Genomic DNA, 15,927 nt, shown 5'->3' on the forward strand with positions numbered 1-15,927 from the left:
GCAATCATAAATCAGTGGCACAAAGCAGGGCACGGGTGACAGCTAGGCTGCTTGCGGCGGGGGCACGCAACGAGTTCCTCAGCAGTCATCGGCGAATCCAAAAACATGCATTCGTGATTGCTTCCGTGCAAAGGAGGACGTTTTGCATCACTCTTCATCGGCGCCAGAAGCGATTTCAACATCCCAAGTTTTCGCGTTTGTTGAAGTTTTGGACAATCTCGGTGGCCATCTTGCGTAGACCCGACGAGAGTATGGAGAACTCTGTACGGTCCGCCACCTCGAGCACGTCAGACTCACGAAGTGGTCGGGAAGGCTCAGTCTGTACAAGCGAAAGGAAGGCACCCCGCAAGCTACTTAATGGTCTGGTGTAAGCCAGGTGTGCCTCTTTGCTTATGTCGCGGGTCGACCTCTCACTCCAGCTGTCAGGCTGAGTGACGTGAGTTTCAACGGCGTCAAGGGTGGCAAACACGGGCAGAAGCCGCGTGCTGAGCAGCACGCAGTCAGCCGCGTCATCCAGCAATTTAAGCCGTCGCAGCGCCGAGCTAGACTCGATCAGGACGAGGAGCCTTCGACCAAGTGATTCTTCGGGGGAGTCATCGATGGGGCGAGCGTGGTGACGACCCATGCTCGAGTTGCGCAGCACTACGGATCCATCAGCATTTGTCTCTTCCCTGAGCCATCCTATAGCGTCACTCTCCAATTCCTCGGTGTCGGCGCCTTGTGTGCTTTCGTTCCATTCCGCGAGAGATAAATAGTCGCTACTCCATTCCACGCTGATGCTCAGCTCCTCTACGTGCTCCATCATGTCCTTGTAGTAGGCTGAAGCCGATATCGCACCATGCATCGACCAAAGGCTCTACGCTGGTCAGCGTCTTTTTGGGAACGTAGGCCTGTGCAGTTCCGGAAGCTCACCTGGCATACAGAATTGAGGATATACGTACTTAATCTTGAGAACCCGTAAACAGCCCAAAGCAGCTATGTGCTGCACCAGGCGTTCAGGTAGAGGTGCTGCTTTATCGATCATGATCAGGTGACGAGGTCTCAACAATGAGATCAATGTCTGGACCGCATTCCAATACTCTTCGAAGCTGTCGATGCCAGGTATCAAGCCGTCGCCGAATGGGCCGTTGAGGTTCTCGTAGTCCAAGTCCTCTATGCTCGAGGTAGCTTCTTCGAGTGTGAAGGCATCCGCATCGTAGAAGTCGGCCGGCATGAGAAAGGGCCATGTAGGTTCGTCTATCCGATTGCACATGTCGCAATCACATGCGTCCCCTGCCCTCTCGTTGAACTCCTTGACCAGTATTCTGTACTCCTCTCGACTTTTATCCAACGCGAAAGGATGGTTATAGGGACCGCAGCCAGCACCCGCGGAGTAGCTCCAGAATGGTATGCGCATGATGCGCCTCAAATCCATGAAGACCCTCTCGGCCAGTGAAGGCACGCTTCGAATACCTGGATCATTGATATACCCATCCCGGTCGGAGCCCCAAAGCTTGTACGAAAAGTTGCTATCTGCATACTGATCTGAGCCCACCGTGAGAGTCTTGACCTCACGCGTGAGCCAGGGGAAAGAGCGGCACTCCGCGATCATGTCCAAGACTTCATCGCAATCTGCGTGAACGTATTGCCACCTATTGCGCATGACGATAGCGAACCAGTAGCGGGACTGAAAGCGAGCATACGCAAGTCAGCAGCTGGCGGCTGCTTCCAACTTTGATACAGACACGGCGCTAACTCACGATGCCTAGCATGATTCGGTCGTCCACATAATCGTCTTCGAGCATCGCGAGGATGTTGTAGACAACCTCCGCCGGAAGGCGTGTAAAGGGGTCGGAGGGATCGAATGCTTGCATTCTCAGCCGCAGTGTGCAGAGAACTCGAGAGGTTGTCGCTCACTGCCGCGATGTGACTGTGGTTGATGTAGAGGATTGATACTAGGGCCTGATTGATAGCAAGGGTGTCGGCGACGAGATCGAAGATCTGAAGTCGACAAGTAGCAGTGGCCGCTGCGAGTGAAGTAGCGAATCAAGCGTGATAGGCCTCTTTGTGAGTAGCCGCTTCGGTGTCCAACCTCGTCCCGGTTGACGGCCTTATCCTGATCTTTTCTTGTCGACGAGCTTGAGTCGGACTGTCAGTGAGGCGATCCACCTGTTGCTGCGTTCTCGCTCGACATTGCACTTCTTTCAGGCATGATGGTTGTCGTTTGGTCAGACGTGGCGGCCGGCAAGAGCTGACTTAGTGTCTTGAAGCAGAGGCAAAGAGTAGCTCTTGATGTGGCGTCGCAAATTGCGTCGATGGACCGCGTGTGTTCGCTGCAGCCTGGCGTACCACGAGGTAACGTAGTGCAGGCGCGCAAGCTCCGCTAGCGTTCTTTGGCTTCGCTCACGAGTGCTCCACAACAGTCACGATTGCTTAGCATAATCACGAGTATGTCGCAGGACGGTGTTAGACGTGAGCAAGATTAGACAGCACTCACGACTGAGACGTTCTTGATTCGAACGACGATACAGCATCACTTCATGTCCAGGTATTCGTGATTGATGCCGGATTCACGATTGGTGGTTGCGGATCACGCCCTCACTCACAGACTCGCGATTGCTGCTTATCGTCCTTTCTGCATGCGTGGGATAGTGCGCGGCGCACATTCGCGTAGGCGAATCACGAACGAATTATCAGAACGTGAATCGCGAACACGCGAACTTTCCCATGCTCTCCGCCACGTGCATGCAGCAGCGGTGCAGCAGCAAAGCGATCAACACGAGGTCGCTCGAGCAGATTAAAGGTTGCATCGAGACTGCTCAAGAGCGTGAACGATTCAACAACACCACAACCCACATGGTCATACAGTCATGGCTAGTCTAGCTTTGAGTGGCAGCTCTGGTGCACTGCCTGCCGACACATGAATTTTTCGCGTCCCCTCGGAGCATCAGACAAGACACCTCGGACCTCAAAATGTGAACGTAAAGCCAGCCGAGCAAAGCCAGTCGTACCGCGTGGTCGCCACGAGCGCTGCGCCTTCGTCTGAGCTTCAGCGAGAAGATAGCTCCATGAACGTGCGTCGGCGCCTCCAAAGCGTGCTAGAGCTGAGTGGATGAGCCTTGCACGCGGTCGTAGCGTGCCGACCGCTTGCCAACAGGCGAAGTCAAGCTTCAGGATGGCTAGATACAGAGAGCGCCCTCGGGCGCGACGGACTCGTCACATCTGAAGTGGCCTATCGTCATTTGCCAAGTACATGGCTATCCAGGGCATAGCAGGGTACCCTGTAAAGAGTGCTTACAATAGGAGTCAGTGAGCACAGCCCCTGGTCCGCTTTGACAACGCGATGAAGAGCAAGATCTTCACATAGCTTTTGCAGCGTAGGCATAGCGTGCTTGGCACTCACTTGTGGACATCGGCTCTCGCAAGCATGCGAAGGCATTCAGCCCGATGACGGAGCTTGCATGGATTGCGCCCACTCTGCCTTGCAACCTCGTGAACGGACGCCACATTTTGCAGCTAGTACGGGGTTCGCTTTGTGTATCAAGCTCAGAAAAACAGTTCAGAGGTCCGCTACGGCAGGTAGGCCTTCACTGCTACCATGACCGTGGGGCACTCGGTCACACTTACGATCAGTTTGGCAAGATTTAGCACTGCGCATGAGCATCATGGTCAATGGCACCATTGCAGCTTCGGCGCTCCGATCGTTGGTCGTCCAGATAGGCGGGATGTTGGCTCGCCGCCTTTTGTCGGAAAGGAGCCTCTTTGAGCACGAGACCTGCTCGGCAGGGCGCAAGAGCTCAGTCAGACGACCTCGTGGTCCCTGCAGAAAATCTGGACCAAAATCTTACATTCCTTGAGGGACGCTGTCGAGCCTACTTGTCCCACGCACGGTAGCACTTGGACATGGCACAGGGGATGCATTGCTTGGTGGATTGCGAAGGTATAAAGACGATGAGCATCTCTTACCTCGCAAGACATCGTGCTCCGTCTGTATCTCGTCCTCCTCCCTTCCTACGGTGCTCTGGCAGTGCCAATCCTCTCTGCAACACTTTCCTTGATTGCACGCACTTCAACGACCTCTCGTCTCCGGCCCATTGCCTTCTGCTTCTGCTTTGAGCTGGTCTCAAAATGCTGTTGCGCGTTGCTCTCGTTTGTTTCCTCGCGCTCACTGCACTGCTCAACGTTCCTTGTGAGGCGGCAACCTCGCAGCATCTCAACAAGGTTGCGAACATTGATGTAGCTGTGAGTAGACACATCCGTGCCAAATGCACCGTATGTATGAACTGCTGAAAAATTGACATTGACTCCCGATCGGTATAATTGCAGCGTGACGCATTCTACTCGGGCCAATATCCAAGCCCTGTCCATCAACGCGCGGCGACCGGCGCAGCGGACGATTCGACAACATCCTCGTCGCCCAGTCAGGCGCCCGGCCAGACAGCTTCGCCGAAGAGTTCCTGGCGCATGAACAATGCCAAGTTTTGTCCCAATTCCCTTTCTCCGGCTGCTTCCACGTCCACGTCTGCAGCTGCGGCTGCGTCTACACCCGCTGTACACGCTCAGAAGCGGCAAGTAAATCAGAGGAAGAAGCGACCCAACAAGAATCCACCCAACAAGAATCCACCCAACAAGAATCCACCCAACAAGAATCCACCCAACAAGAATCGGGACACACTTGGGGACGACATGAAGAAGGAACGATACGGCGATAAATGCAAAGCCAAACCAGGCCTACAATACCGTAACAGTCGCGCCATTGACCCTGATCCGACATTAGAGAACACGCCTGGTGTTTGGGTGACAGGGCGTGAGGGACGGGGTCAGCCAAGCAACAGAAAGAACTGGGGAAACTGTGAGCATTTTCTCGAAAAGCGGATCATCACAACTTTATTCATGCCAGACTTGGTAGAATTCATGGTCCAAGACAGGCCTGAAGCGTTTCCAAACACCGCCACTGCAGAAGCCAAGATTTGCGTGGCACTCTTCCAGCACAGAACTGACTGGGATGGAGGAGTCGTCAGCACTTTGAACAGCGACGGAAACCTCGTTGGCGTGCCCTCTACAATCAATCAGCTCAAAACCAAGATGATCGAAAAATTTGTGCAAGAGAAGACGTATACCTGGAACCCAGAGGAACAAGGTAACACCGACTTGAACAACAACAAAGCAGCACCTGGCCTGAAACAGTGAGTACCCCGCCCAACTCGGATGTATGCCCCTCTTGACATTCGAAATGGCCCTTAGATATATCACCGATGCAACCCGGCGAAGGACTGCGGAAGACAACGCAAGAACGATGCAGCAAACCGTTCTCAAGATCCTGACTACCTCCGGGACGTGGATTCCCCGTCGGACGTACGACCCTAAGCGGTGGTCCAGTCTCGGCAACGGCATTTACGATCAGATCAGGGACACGATCACTTTGATGGAGCCAAGAATTGCCGCAGCGCCACTTGAACATTGTGGTATGAATCCGACGGGATATCAGAAAAGCACAACGACTGACGCCAACGCCGCTGCAGGGAGTGGTGCGAACGGTGCGCCAGCGACACCGCCCCCCGAAGAGGAAGGCGCGATCCCTAAAAGGAGTGCCGAGACTGGCTGCTGTCCAGAGAACACCCTGATTGGGGAAAGATGGCGCCCTTCCAACGAGGACTTCCAGAATAGTGAAAAACCAAAGGATCCAAACGATCGGTCACAATGTCCGCGCGTCAGCTGCAATCCTAAATTACAATGCTGTCGCAGGCCCGATGGCCGCAGTAAAGATCTACCGGACTCAACAGCTGGTCCAGGCAACAGCGTAAAGGGTCGTCGCGAGATGCTGAGCGCCCCAGTCTTTGGCGGAAAGATGGTCCATCGGGCCCAGCCCGACCAATGCAAGAAGAACAACGGCAACGAGAATGACGCAAACGCTCCAGGACCAGCTGATGTAGCCGCGCTTGGAAAAGCGTTGAGCGGAGGAGACAAGACGGCTGCACAGAGCCTCGCAGCGGCAGCGGCAGCAGGCGCTGTACCGGCAGCGGAAGCACTGGTCGCGGCAGCAGCAAGCGAAGCCGCGGTAGCGGCGATCGCGGCAGTCGCGGCAGCAGTAGCACCAGAGGCGGCAGCAGCTGCTGCTGCCGCCGCGGCTGCCGCAGCACTTGCCTCAGCAGCAACATCGGGAAGTCAGCCAGCGGCGGCGGCTCTCATCAAAGCAGCAGCGGGTGCAGATGGACCGGCTAAGAAAGAGCTGACAGGCATCATCAAGGTCCCTTTTCTGCCGGCTAGCTCGTCCGACTCTGCTTCACCAACGTCGGCATCGGGCATCACCGGCGTCATTCCCCCGTCTTCGAGCTCCTCTCTTGTAGCCACCCCCACTGCAAGACCTCCTGGCGCTCCCACTTCCTCATCTTCCAGCTCAGTCTCTACTCCTAACGCCAAGCCCACGCAGCCACCCACAGGTGATGGGGAGGACACAACAGGCAGCACTGACATACCTTCGGGAAACGCCGGACGCCCCAATCGGAGGTATAATTGATTGTTGAAAGTCGCTGTGCGACCCGCCTCTGTGTCTTGCTCAGGTCGCGGGACGACCTTTGAGAAATGGCACATCACATTCCTTTTTTCCCTTTGCTTGCGTTTCCTCCTGAGTCGACACGCATGGGCGACTTAGGCAAGTTCAGCGTTCCCTCGATACCTGATACTCTAACGTGAAGTTGAGCTTCCCCATCTGATGGAGATGAAGACAACGAAGGCGAAGTACCTTGCTAAAAACCCGTCACGTTACGTCTAGCTCGATTTGCTCATATCGACCCTCGTCCTTGTTCTTCAAATCTCGGATGACACGGTCTAAGCTAGACGCCTGCGGTTGCTCTTTTACCACGATGAATAGAGAATGGACAGGATCCTGCAGGAGATGACCGATGATCAGGTGAGGCCAAAGCAAAAGACAGGCATCGGCGACGACGAGAAGGGCATTACGCGATCTGACAGATACGACATCGCCATCAGTACTGTAGACATGTATGTACGCTATTTCGAGTCCTACATTCGGCGCATTGCTGTGCAAGAGCGAGCACATATACTTTTATACAGCCCTGAGCGTATCCCTGAGAGTCTCTTGATCCATCGCTTTCGTTTTTGGTGATTGGATAAACAGGAGCACGCGAATTGTACGAGAGATCTGTGGTGTATATTGAGTCCCGCTATGTCGCGGGGAGTCAAAGACGCAGCCTTGGGTAGCGATTTCGCCATATCGAAGTGGATGAGGTCCGCGGTGCTGTGGTCGCACAGCGGAAAGCGAAAGTCGAAGGCGCTGACCATATGGATTCTTAATGCAACCTCGTCATTCATGACAGGGACGTGATGACTACCCTTTGGTGGCGGTGTCAGGATGCCCTGCGCCCCGAAGGTTCTCGCGCTCGTTGAACTTTTGGACTATTGCACTTGCCATCTTATGCAAGTTTTCTGACAAGATCCAAAAGTCGGGTTGGTCGGCTACCTTGTGAACGTCTGACTCTCGAAGTGCACGTGGTGGATCGCTGTCATGAGCTAGCGCTAGGAATGCAACTCGTAGACTGCTCAAAGGTATCGTGTACGCTAGATGAGCTCCTGGATCTTGTACACCTAGGGTGGGCAACTCTCGCGCACTGCCCGGCTTGGTGATGAATGTGTCGACAGCGTCGAGCGTGGCGAAAATGGGGAGAAGGCGTGCGCTAAACAAAGCTACGCATGTTTCAGGGTCAAGCAGTGTCAGCCGCCGAAGACGTGCGCCGGACTCGACTAGCTCAAGCAGACGACCTGACAAGGAGTTTGGAGGGGCATCGTCGATCAAGCGTTGCGACTCGTCCCTGGTCTCCAGCTTCAACGTGTGCCGGCCTTGTGCGTCTAGAGTGGAATTGACGTAGCCTAGCGAATCAGGCACCCATTCGGCTCGCTCGTCGCGAGACTCGTCTTCATCTTCTGCATCTTCGTCATTTGCAGAAGGAACTTCGTGGCAATCGTTTCCATCCTCGTCCCTAGTCTCGCGCTGATCATCCGAAATCGCTACGTCATTTTCCTCGTCCCGCCAACCATCCCAGTGATCCAGATAGGCCACTTCCTCACCCACCCAACCTAGACTGATGTTGAGTTCTTCTATGTTGGCGATGATCCTCGTGTAGTGTGCTGGAGGATGCCAGAAAAGTTAGCGATCAGCTTCTATCCCTCACACCTCGCCTGGCATATGATGTGCTTCACCTGGAACGTAATAGTACGGTATCGTGTTCGGTATGTCAAGACGCTTCACACAGCCCATAGAAGCAATGGCACTCGCAAGAAATTTGGGCACTGGTGACGCTCTGTCGACCAGGCGTAGGTGCTCAGGTCTGACCAGACTAAGCAAGACATCCACCGCCTTCCAATAGTCACTGAAGCAGCTTATTCCTGGGATCGGACCCGTCCCATACGGTCCGTTGAAATCCCAAAAAACCTCTGGATCACTGCAAAACTGGTCCCGGACCGTGAAGGCGTCGTCGTCGTAAAAGTCCGGCGACTCTGGAAAAGGCCAATTAGGCTCGTCGATCCGTTGACACATCTCGCACCTGCACGGCGGACTCCCCGCCGATTGTCGTGCAGCCATCTGCAGCTTGTACTGATCTTTATCCACCTTGAGACCATCCGGATGTGAGGGGTCGCCGCTGTGGTAGCCGTAGAAGGGCACGCGCAAGATGCGTCGTAGATCCATGAAAATCCTCTCTTGTAAGGGGGGCACAAATCGGACGCTCGGGTCCAACATTGTGTAATCGAAGTAATAGCCCCAAGTGTGTTTGGCAAAATTGCACATGGGATAATCCCCGCCCACCTCAAGTGATTGAATCTCCTTTCGAAGCCATGGAAAGGTCTTGTAAGTCTCAATGTGAGCCAAGACTCTATTGACAGGTGCCTCGAGATGACGCCACTTGGCAGCCATCACGATGCGAAACCAGTATTGGGACTGCGGCGGAGGGCTGAGCATGGTAAGCAGAAGGGCGCAGGCTGCCCGCTCGCGGAAGCGCAAGGGCCAGGGCCAGAGATCCTCACGATAGCGAGCAGCACATGTTCCTCGTGGCGATAAGATTCTTGTTTGCGTGGCGAGTGAAATTCGCGTATAGTGTGCATGATCTCCGCGGGCAAGCGAGGGAAAGGGTCGGAGCAAGCATGCGAAACCATTGTAGACCACTTCTTCACAGCTGACGACAGCAAGTTGAGAGTGTTCTTGCACTATAAAGGAGCTGTACCGTAACGTTGTCCGCGACTCAAGTCTGTCGCAGAAAGGTTTCTGAACTCAGGGTCTAGCGCAACGCTAGAAATGAGGCCAAGTGGAAATCGAAGAAGACAAGCTGCAGCGCGGTGGGAAGTGATGGGGAAGAATGGAGATTGGGAATTACGAGCTGAAAGAACAAAGTTCTGGTTGATAGATCTACATCAGCAGTCGTGAGTGTGAGTCGTGAGCACGAGTGCGTGCGCTCTCGTACCCCCCATGAGATGAGGAGTTTTGCTTCAAGCGAATCAAGAATCATCATGTACCTACGTACCCTATCTACATGCGCGCCTTCACCACGTCAAGACGCACGACAAGACGTGAATCAAAATCGTGAATCACGCATGAAGCACAGATGCGCCGGCGGCAAGACACGCGGAGGTATGTAGGGCCGGCCGTGACTCATGCATGCGCGAGGCTTGTCTTATGCGGCTGGGCGTTCTGACCATGTGATGCATGGTATCGCTTTTTGTTCCGCCGCTGTTGCGTGTGGACTCCTGCTGTGCATCGCGAATCGTGAATTTGAATGTGGATCTTTACGTGAATAGATGCGTAAAGCTGATGAAACTTTTCTTGCCCTCCGCAATTAATAGACCTACCATGACCGACCTTCACCACTGATAACCCGTGACTTCAATGCATGGGCAGTGACTCGGGCATGCAGTTCGAGTCACGGTTCAAGAGTCAATTAAGGGATCGAGTGTGACAGTCACGATCATGAGTCACGAGTGTGCATACGGCCCTCCTGCATGACCTGCGCGCGTGGCTCGCACGATACACTCAAAACTCACGAGGGCTGTGAAAGATGTGCTGCGCGAAAATAGCTGTGGTAGGTACGCGGCAGATTCTATTCGGAGATGAGACCATTTCATATTTGGAGACAACGGCAAATATGGACGTACCGCCTTTTGGTAGCACGGCATTAGTACGTCATCTGTGGCCGTACTGCTCTTTCACTGCGCGCGCGCCCACCAATCAAAGGAAAATTAACATTTGTAATCAGGCCAAATACAAAGCCAGTTGCTTGGAGGCGCATGCATGCTAGTCTTTTTGTATTTGGCTTGACGCAACGCACGCGCGCGCAGTGAGAAATGTAATCTGCAATTTAAATGCTCAAGCGCGCGCAATGCAACAAATATTGCTGTATAAGTGCCATTTTTGAAATACGTCATATATTGACGTACCCCAATTTTGCCGTACGTCCATATTTGCCGTTGTCTCCGAATATGAAATGGTCTCATCTCCGAATAGATTCTGCCTAGGTACGCATTCACTATTATTCAAGATCACACACGTGATTCCAATCAAAACTGTCACAATCTTGAATCTTGAATTATCCAGTCTTGGGCTACAATCACGCAGTCAATCATGGCTGGCGCTTGAAAGCCGTCCTGCCTGGGAATGCACTACATGAGTGTTGTGAGATTTGAGTCGTGAGTGTACCGTAGGCGCATGCTGTTCTTGCCTTGCTGTTCTGTCGCGCGCAGCCCCATGATCTCCACGCGGTCGGACAATCCAATCAGATTTACATGCAGTGGTGAGGTGCGAGTGAACAATCGTGAATCGCATCAACATGCAGGCGGGCAAACATTGCAAACTCTGTGCTACACTGTAGGATATGCCACCAAGCGCTACTTGTCCCGTATATCAATCCTCAAGGTCCAAAGGTGAAGAGCGAGCGACACGCCGCGCGACATCTGCTGAAGACGCGGAATTAGCGTCAGTCGCACCGCGTGGTCGCCATCCGATGCACGCCCAACCGGACCCTTCAGCATTCTTTTGCGCCCGCCTCGACGGCACTCGCGACTAACAGAGAGGCGCCTCAGTGCGGACAAGAGCTACCCATTGCATGCACAGGCTTGTCCGATCACTTTGGTTGCAGCCCCGGCTTTTGCAGGTGAAAGGATGGGAACTGGAGTAGGAGACATACGCCGCTACCATGCCAAACAACTCAAGCAAAAGAAGCACGCAGCGTAATTCAGGTCACTCAAATTAGTGCGCTCTCTCGCGCTCGCATGAGGAGCTGCGTACTTCAATCGATAAGAGCTCCAGTATTCCTAGCTTTCACAGGGGAATGAAGACTCGAGGATAGCCCAAATCGCGTGGCATTCGACGATGGAATCAGGCAATCAAACTCGCAAGGCGTGGCGAGCCGGTCGTGACGTGCTTTGGAAGTCCTCAGGCTGCTGACACGCGCTCAAGAGCATGTGAGCTTTCATGCCAATGGCGGTGCTAGCATCTGCTACGCCTCCTCGCTGATACTTCCACGTGAATAGACGCCACATTTTCCAGCTAGTACGATCGTCCACTTCATGTGGCGTCATCAAGGCGCCAGATGGAGCTGCAGAGCCCTACAGGACTTATCCAGCCGTATGAGGCAGACCATCGGCCTTGGTCGAAGGAGGTTGGTAGTATACGCCGTTGCAGTGGAGCACTGCATCGGACACTATGTCCCTGGCTGCTGCGTCTTGGGCACGACAGGACGGTGTTCAGAGTGTACACCTTCTCGCGAGCTGGTATTGAATGGATGACAACCTCATTTTGAAGCACAAGGTCTTGGTTTCGACCTCGTGATCCGTGGCAATGTCTGCTCCGTAGACTTCCGCGAGGTCCGCCCCACGCAATCTTTCCAGGAGCAGTGAACGGCAGGACTGCCCTTTTGATAGGCGACGAGCAAGACTATAAAGCGCCAGTGAATCGGATGTCGCTCGATATGTCTTTTCTTTGTCCTCATCTCTTGCGGCGCTCTGGTAGTGCCGCCCGTTCTCCCGTATTTTCTCACCACAGGTTGCTGAGCATCCTCTCTCGGCTCCCCTTCCGCTCTCCCGTGCTTTGTCCCTTCTCCATCCCCTCTCGCACCTACCTCTCTATCGCGTTGCATTCTGCCTTGAGCTGGTCTCAACATGTTTTACCGCGTGTCCCTAATGTCCAGTATCGCGTTGATGTTACTGATCAACATTCCTTACAAGGCGGCAGGTTCTCGGGTGCAAGACTTTCCAATTCATTCCCACGACGGACGCGATGTAAGTGCCTGCGCCTGTCACTGCTGCGCTGAGTCGCTTTCACTGACCTTGTTGCATCACTCTGTGGTGTTTCCAGCTGCAGCGCGGCTCGGTGGACGCTATTCAACGTGTGCGCGAGTTTCATTCCCGGGCCGACGGTGACAGAAGCTCTTGGCGAAGTAACAATGCGATTCTCTGTGACAAGAAAGTCAACGATGCCATGAAGACCGGGAATTATGCCATCCATTGCCAGAAGAAGCAGGGTTTCGAGTATCGGACTGTTCGTGCCACAGATCCCGATGGGATGGAGCGCTGAAGAGCGTGCCGAGTTGGGAAACGAATCACCTGAGTGGCAAGGATTTGAAAGGCGAATGCGAACACTTCGTCGAGAAGCGTATCATCACCTCACTTTTCATGCCGGACTTGGCGGAATACATGCGCAAAGACGATCCGACTACCTTTCCGAATACTGCGGCCGCAGAAGCGAAAATCTGTTTGGCCATCGACGCAAATCGTTCCGCATGGAAGACGGGCATGGTCAACCCTTAGAATGATATACCAAACCTGATTGGCGTACCTTCCACTGTGAATCAGCTCAAGACCGTGATGCTTGAGAGTTTTTTAGATACAGGTGACACTCGCTACAAGTGGCCGGTCGGTGAAAAGGGCACTTCCCGCCTCAACAACAACAAAGCCGCACCTGGCTTGAAATCGTAAGTGTCAACAGACTGTCTGATCCTGCTCCTCTTCTGACGGTGCCTTATGCCCAGATACATCACGGACGCTGGTCGCCGAGCAACCGCCGACACTACGACAGCAAATATGCAGACGGCTGTGGTCGATATTCTGCACGCCGCCGGATGGGTTCCAAAGACCAAATACGATGAGGGGAAATGGAAACAGCTCGGCAATCAGATGTACGACCAGATGAGAGACTCCATCATTGATATGGAGCAAGAGATCGCCGCAGCGCCACTTGTTCATTGCGGCATGAATCCAAATGGATACTACGACCCGCCATTGAAGCGAAAGAAGGGGGGCCCACCCCCACCCCCACCCGTAAAAGTTCCTACCAATGACCCCATCACGGGTTGCTGCAAGAAGGAAGATTACCCCGACTCCAACATCTCTGAGAGATGGCGCCCATCAGACACCGACTTTCAGTCAGGAAATGGGTCCGGTAGCCCAAACCAGTGCTCTCGCAAGAGTTGTGACCCAAAGGTACAATGCTGTCTCAAAGCTGACGGGAAGACCCGCAAAGACGCGTCATCGAGACGTCCTCCAGGTCGACGAGAGATGCTGAGCGGTCCCATATTGGCCGGCCAGATGCAATACCGTGCCAATCCCAACGACTGCAAGAAGGGCGACGACGAGGACAGAACGACAGTCAATGAGGCAGAGGCCGCAAACGCAGTAGTGGACCACTTACACGCCAGCAACCCAGCGACGGTGGCAACCCCGCAAAAGGTGGAGATCCATACGCAATCAGCCAGCTTAGGAAAGCCTTGACGGCAGGCTCCGTGCCAGCAGCAGCAGCACTTGCGGCGGCAGCAGTGGCGGCGCCAGCCGCAGCTGCAGCACTTTCAGCAGCGGCAGCTGCTGCACCAGCGGCAGCAACAGCTGTGGCTGCGGTCGTAGCTGCGCCTGAGGCAGCAGCAGCAGCAGCCGCAATAGCAGCACTCTCCACCGCAGCTAGCACCAGTTTGCCAGCCTATCAAGCGCTTGACAATGCAGCGAAGACGAGCAAAGAAGCAGCAACCGCATTTTCAAAACTCGGCTCTCCACCCCCTCAGGACAGCGGGCCGACTGGCGGAGATGACGGAGGAGCAGGAGCGGCTACTAGCAGAACTTCTTCCTCCGTCCTGCCAACGTCGACTACAGCGCCCTCTGACTCCTTGATTCCAATAGCCGACATGACATCCTCTAACACTTCGCCAAAGCCCACTGCGACGCCTACCGAGACGGGACGCGACCCGACAGACACCACGACCAAGCCCCCGGGGAATGCCGGCATTCCCAACCGAAGATTTGTCCACCCTTGACCACAACACCTGCGCGACCCGCTCTGTCTTTGACCCGTCGCTGGGCGACATTACTGATGAAATTACATCCCACATTCCTTTTGTTCTTTGATCAGTGATGCTTCCTGAGTCGATGCGCTTGGCGCCGCGAAGCATATTATTCGTAGAATGACATTCCGCTGTTCTATTTTGTACTTGATCATCTGGCCCAAAGGCGCTTCTCGTGGTCTCGATTGTCATCGTGTAGGCATCACTTATTTTTGAAGTGAACAGCAATTCACACATTTGTGACTATTTGGCGAACATCGAAGAGACATCATGAAGCTGGCGCGGCGAACCGATCACACACACGGCGACGCGACGTGCTGCGTCGCGTAAGAATGTTCTAGAGTGCGTCAAGACAGCGCACGCACGCATTAAGTGACACAAATGACGTGATTAAAGATCGGATAATTTCCCCGGAGGGCCGCATGGGCCACCCACGTCGTTTGGCGTGTGCAGGGTTCATGTTACATCGATTGCATGGCGCCAGCAGGAGTCAAGAGTTGTCAATCGAGCCAGCATAGCATATCCTCTACCTGCCGAGCTTTAGCTGACGTCGGTCGTCAGAGGCGCAAAGGGATGCACACACACTGGCGAAACGTCAGGCCGGCCCTATATACTCGACAAGGTTGAGCTCGACGCTCGTACTACGTGAGCATACAGCAGCAGCACGTCTTGCGTGGTACGCAAGGGTCCCGAGACAGTAACGGGCCAAACACCTCTCAAACGGTGTATCGGTCGTGAGTGCGTGCGGGCAGTGAATCATCATATGGCCCGCGGCACTTAGGTGCGAGAGGTTGGCCACCTGCTTCTCGAATTGGCGGAATTGCGTTCTTCTCAACTTCCAGCACGCATGCACTCTTTCGAAGGAATGGGGTCTCACAGGCGAGCACCTCAACACTACCCGGGCTACTACACACCGCCTTCGTGCCGTGTGGATTAGCCACGACTCGCGGACTGTACCATTTTCGTGGGCGAGGCGTGTTGCTGTGCCTATCGCCCTTCGAGACATTCTTGACGTATCGGTTCCGGCAACTTGGCATCCAAGTGTGCCCTTGCGCACGACCACCTGCAAATCTTGCTCTGCTCGTTGTTGCAAAAGCAGCTCGTCCGCAGCATCTTGGCAGATCGAGATATTCTGGGAATGAGACCAGTGCTGGAGCGCCAAGTCCGCAGCTTGCGCCATATTTCCCCGTCCATCATCGTCGGCGCCAGGAACAATCGCAACGATCCTCTTATTTTGAATTTTGCGTTTACCACATTGACGTTGTTCGGGTCACACTTGTCATCATTTGGTACTCACACATCAATTCGCCTCCCCTCGCGAATCACCCTTTCGCACCGTGGATCGAGTGAGGAAGGACCTTTCGGTGCTCCATCGCTCGTCGATCCTCGCGTGATCGGGCGGTCGTATTGCGCCTTCGCACCTCGACATTCAAGTCCGACTCCTCATCGAGCTCAGAATCATAGCTTGAGACTCCGCACAATTCAACAAAGCACCAAGTTTGGTTCCTTGAACTTGTTCAGAATGACTTCGACCACGTCTTCTTCCCCACAAGCGGTGTCCGCGGCCGCACCAGCACCACAGTCGACAGCATCGTCAGAGGCGTCCACGAGCGCCTCA

At 54.3% G+C, this 15,927-nt stretch overlaps 3 protein-coding genes across 3 annotated transcripts; 2 read left to right on the top strand and 1 right to left on the bottom strand.

Moving 5' to 3' along the window:
- Positions 1 to 4,107: 4,107 nt before the first annotated feature.
- IE81DRAFT_347605 (hypothetical protein) lies at positions 4,108 to 6,496 on the top strand (the record flags this gene model as incomplete). Its single annotated transcript, XM_025516169.1, has 3 exons — positions 4,108 to 4,221; positions 4,306 to 5,165; positions 5,224 to 6,496. The coding sequence occupies 3 exons, from the start codon at positions 4,108 to 4,110 to the stop codon at positions 6,494 to 6,496; spliced, it is 2,247 nt and encodes a 748-aa protein (XP_025369350.1).
- A 513-nt stretch (positions 6,497 to 7,009) lies between these two features.
- On the bottom strand, positions 7,010 to 9,418 carry IE81DRAFT_341528 (hypothetical protein). Its single transcript, XM_025515658.1, has 3 exons — positions 9,019 to 9,418; positions 8,197 to 8,932; positions 7,010 to 8,124 (listed from the first exon to the last, which is right to left on the bottom strand). Exons 1-3 carry the CDS (start codon positions 9,145 to 9,147, stop codon positions 7,328 to 7,330), a joined length of 1,662 nt encoding a protein of 553 aa, XP_025369351.1. The 5' UTR covers positions 9,148 to 9,418; the 3' UTR covers positions 7,010 to 7,327.
- A 2,723-nt stretch (positions 9,419 to 12,141) lies between these two features.
- IE81DRAFT_357444 (hypothetical protein) lies at positions 12,142 to 14,282 on the top strand (the record flags this gene model as incomplete). The annotated part of the gene is made up of 5 exons (XM_025516690.1): positions 12,142 to 12,261; positions 12,338 to 12,520; positions 12,835 to 12,953; positions 13,011 to 13,653; positions 13,677 to 14,282. The coding sequence occupies 5 exons, from the start codon at positions 12,142 to 12,144 to the stop codon at positions 14,280 to 14,282; spliced, it is 1,671 nt and encodes a 556-aa protein (XP_025369352.1).
- Between the last annotated feature and the right edge of the window lie 1,645 nt (positions 14,283 to 15,927).

The sequence above is a fragment of the Ceraceosorus guamensis genome (genome assembly GCF_003144195.1).
Source record: "Ceraceosorus guamensis strain MCA 4658 unplaced genomic scaffold IE81scaffold_32, whole genome shotgun sequence".
NCBI classification, from domain to species: Eukaryota; Fungi; Basidiomycota; class Exobasidiomycetes; order Ceraceosorales; family Ceraceosoraceae; genus Ceraceosorus; species Ceraceosorus guamensis.

Coding starts and splice junctions, on each gene's coding strand:
- IE81DRAFT_341528 (XM_025515658.1), bottom strand. CDS start 9,147: ATGGTTTCGCATGCTTGCTCCGACCCTTTCCCTCGCTTGCCCGCGGAG. Junction 8,933..9,018: donor AACATGTGCTGCTCGCTATC/GTGAGGATCTCT, acceptor CCTCCGCCGCAG/TCCCAATACTGGTTTCGCAT. Junction 8,125..8,196: donor ACCGTACTATTACGTTCCAG/GTGAAGCACATC, acceptor GGCATCCTCCAG/CACACTACACGAGGATCATC.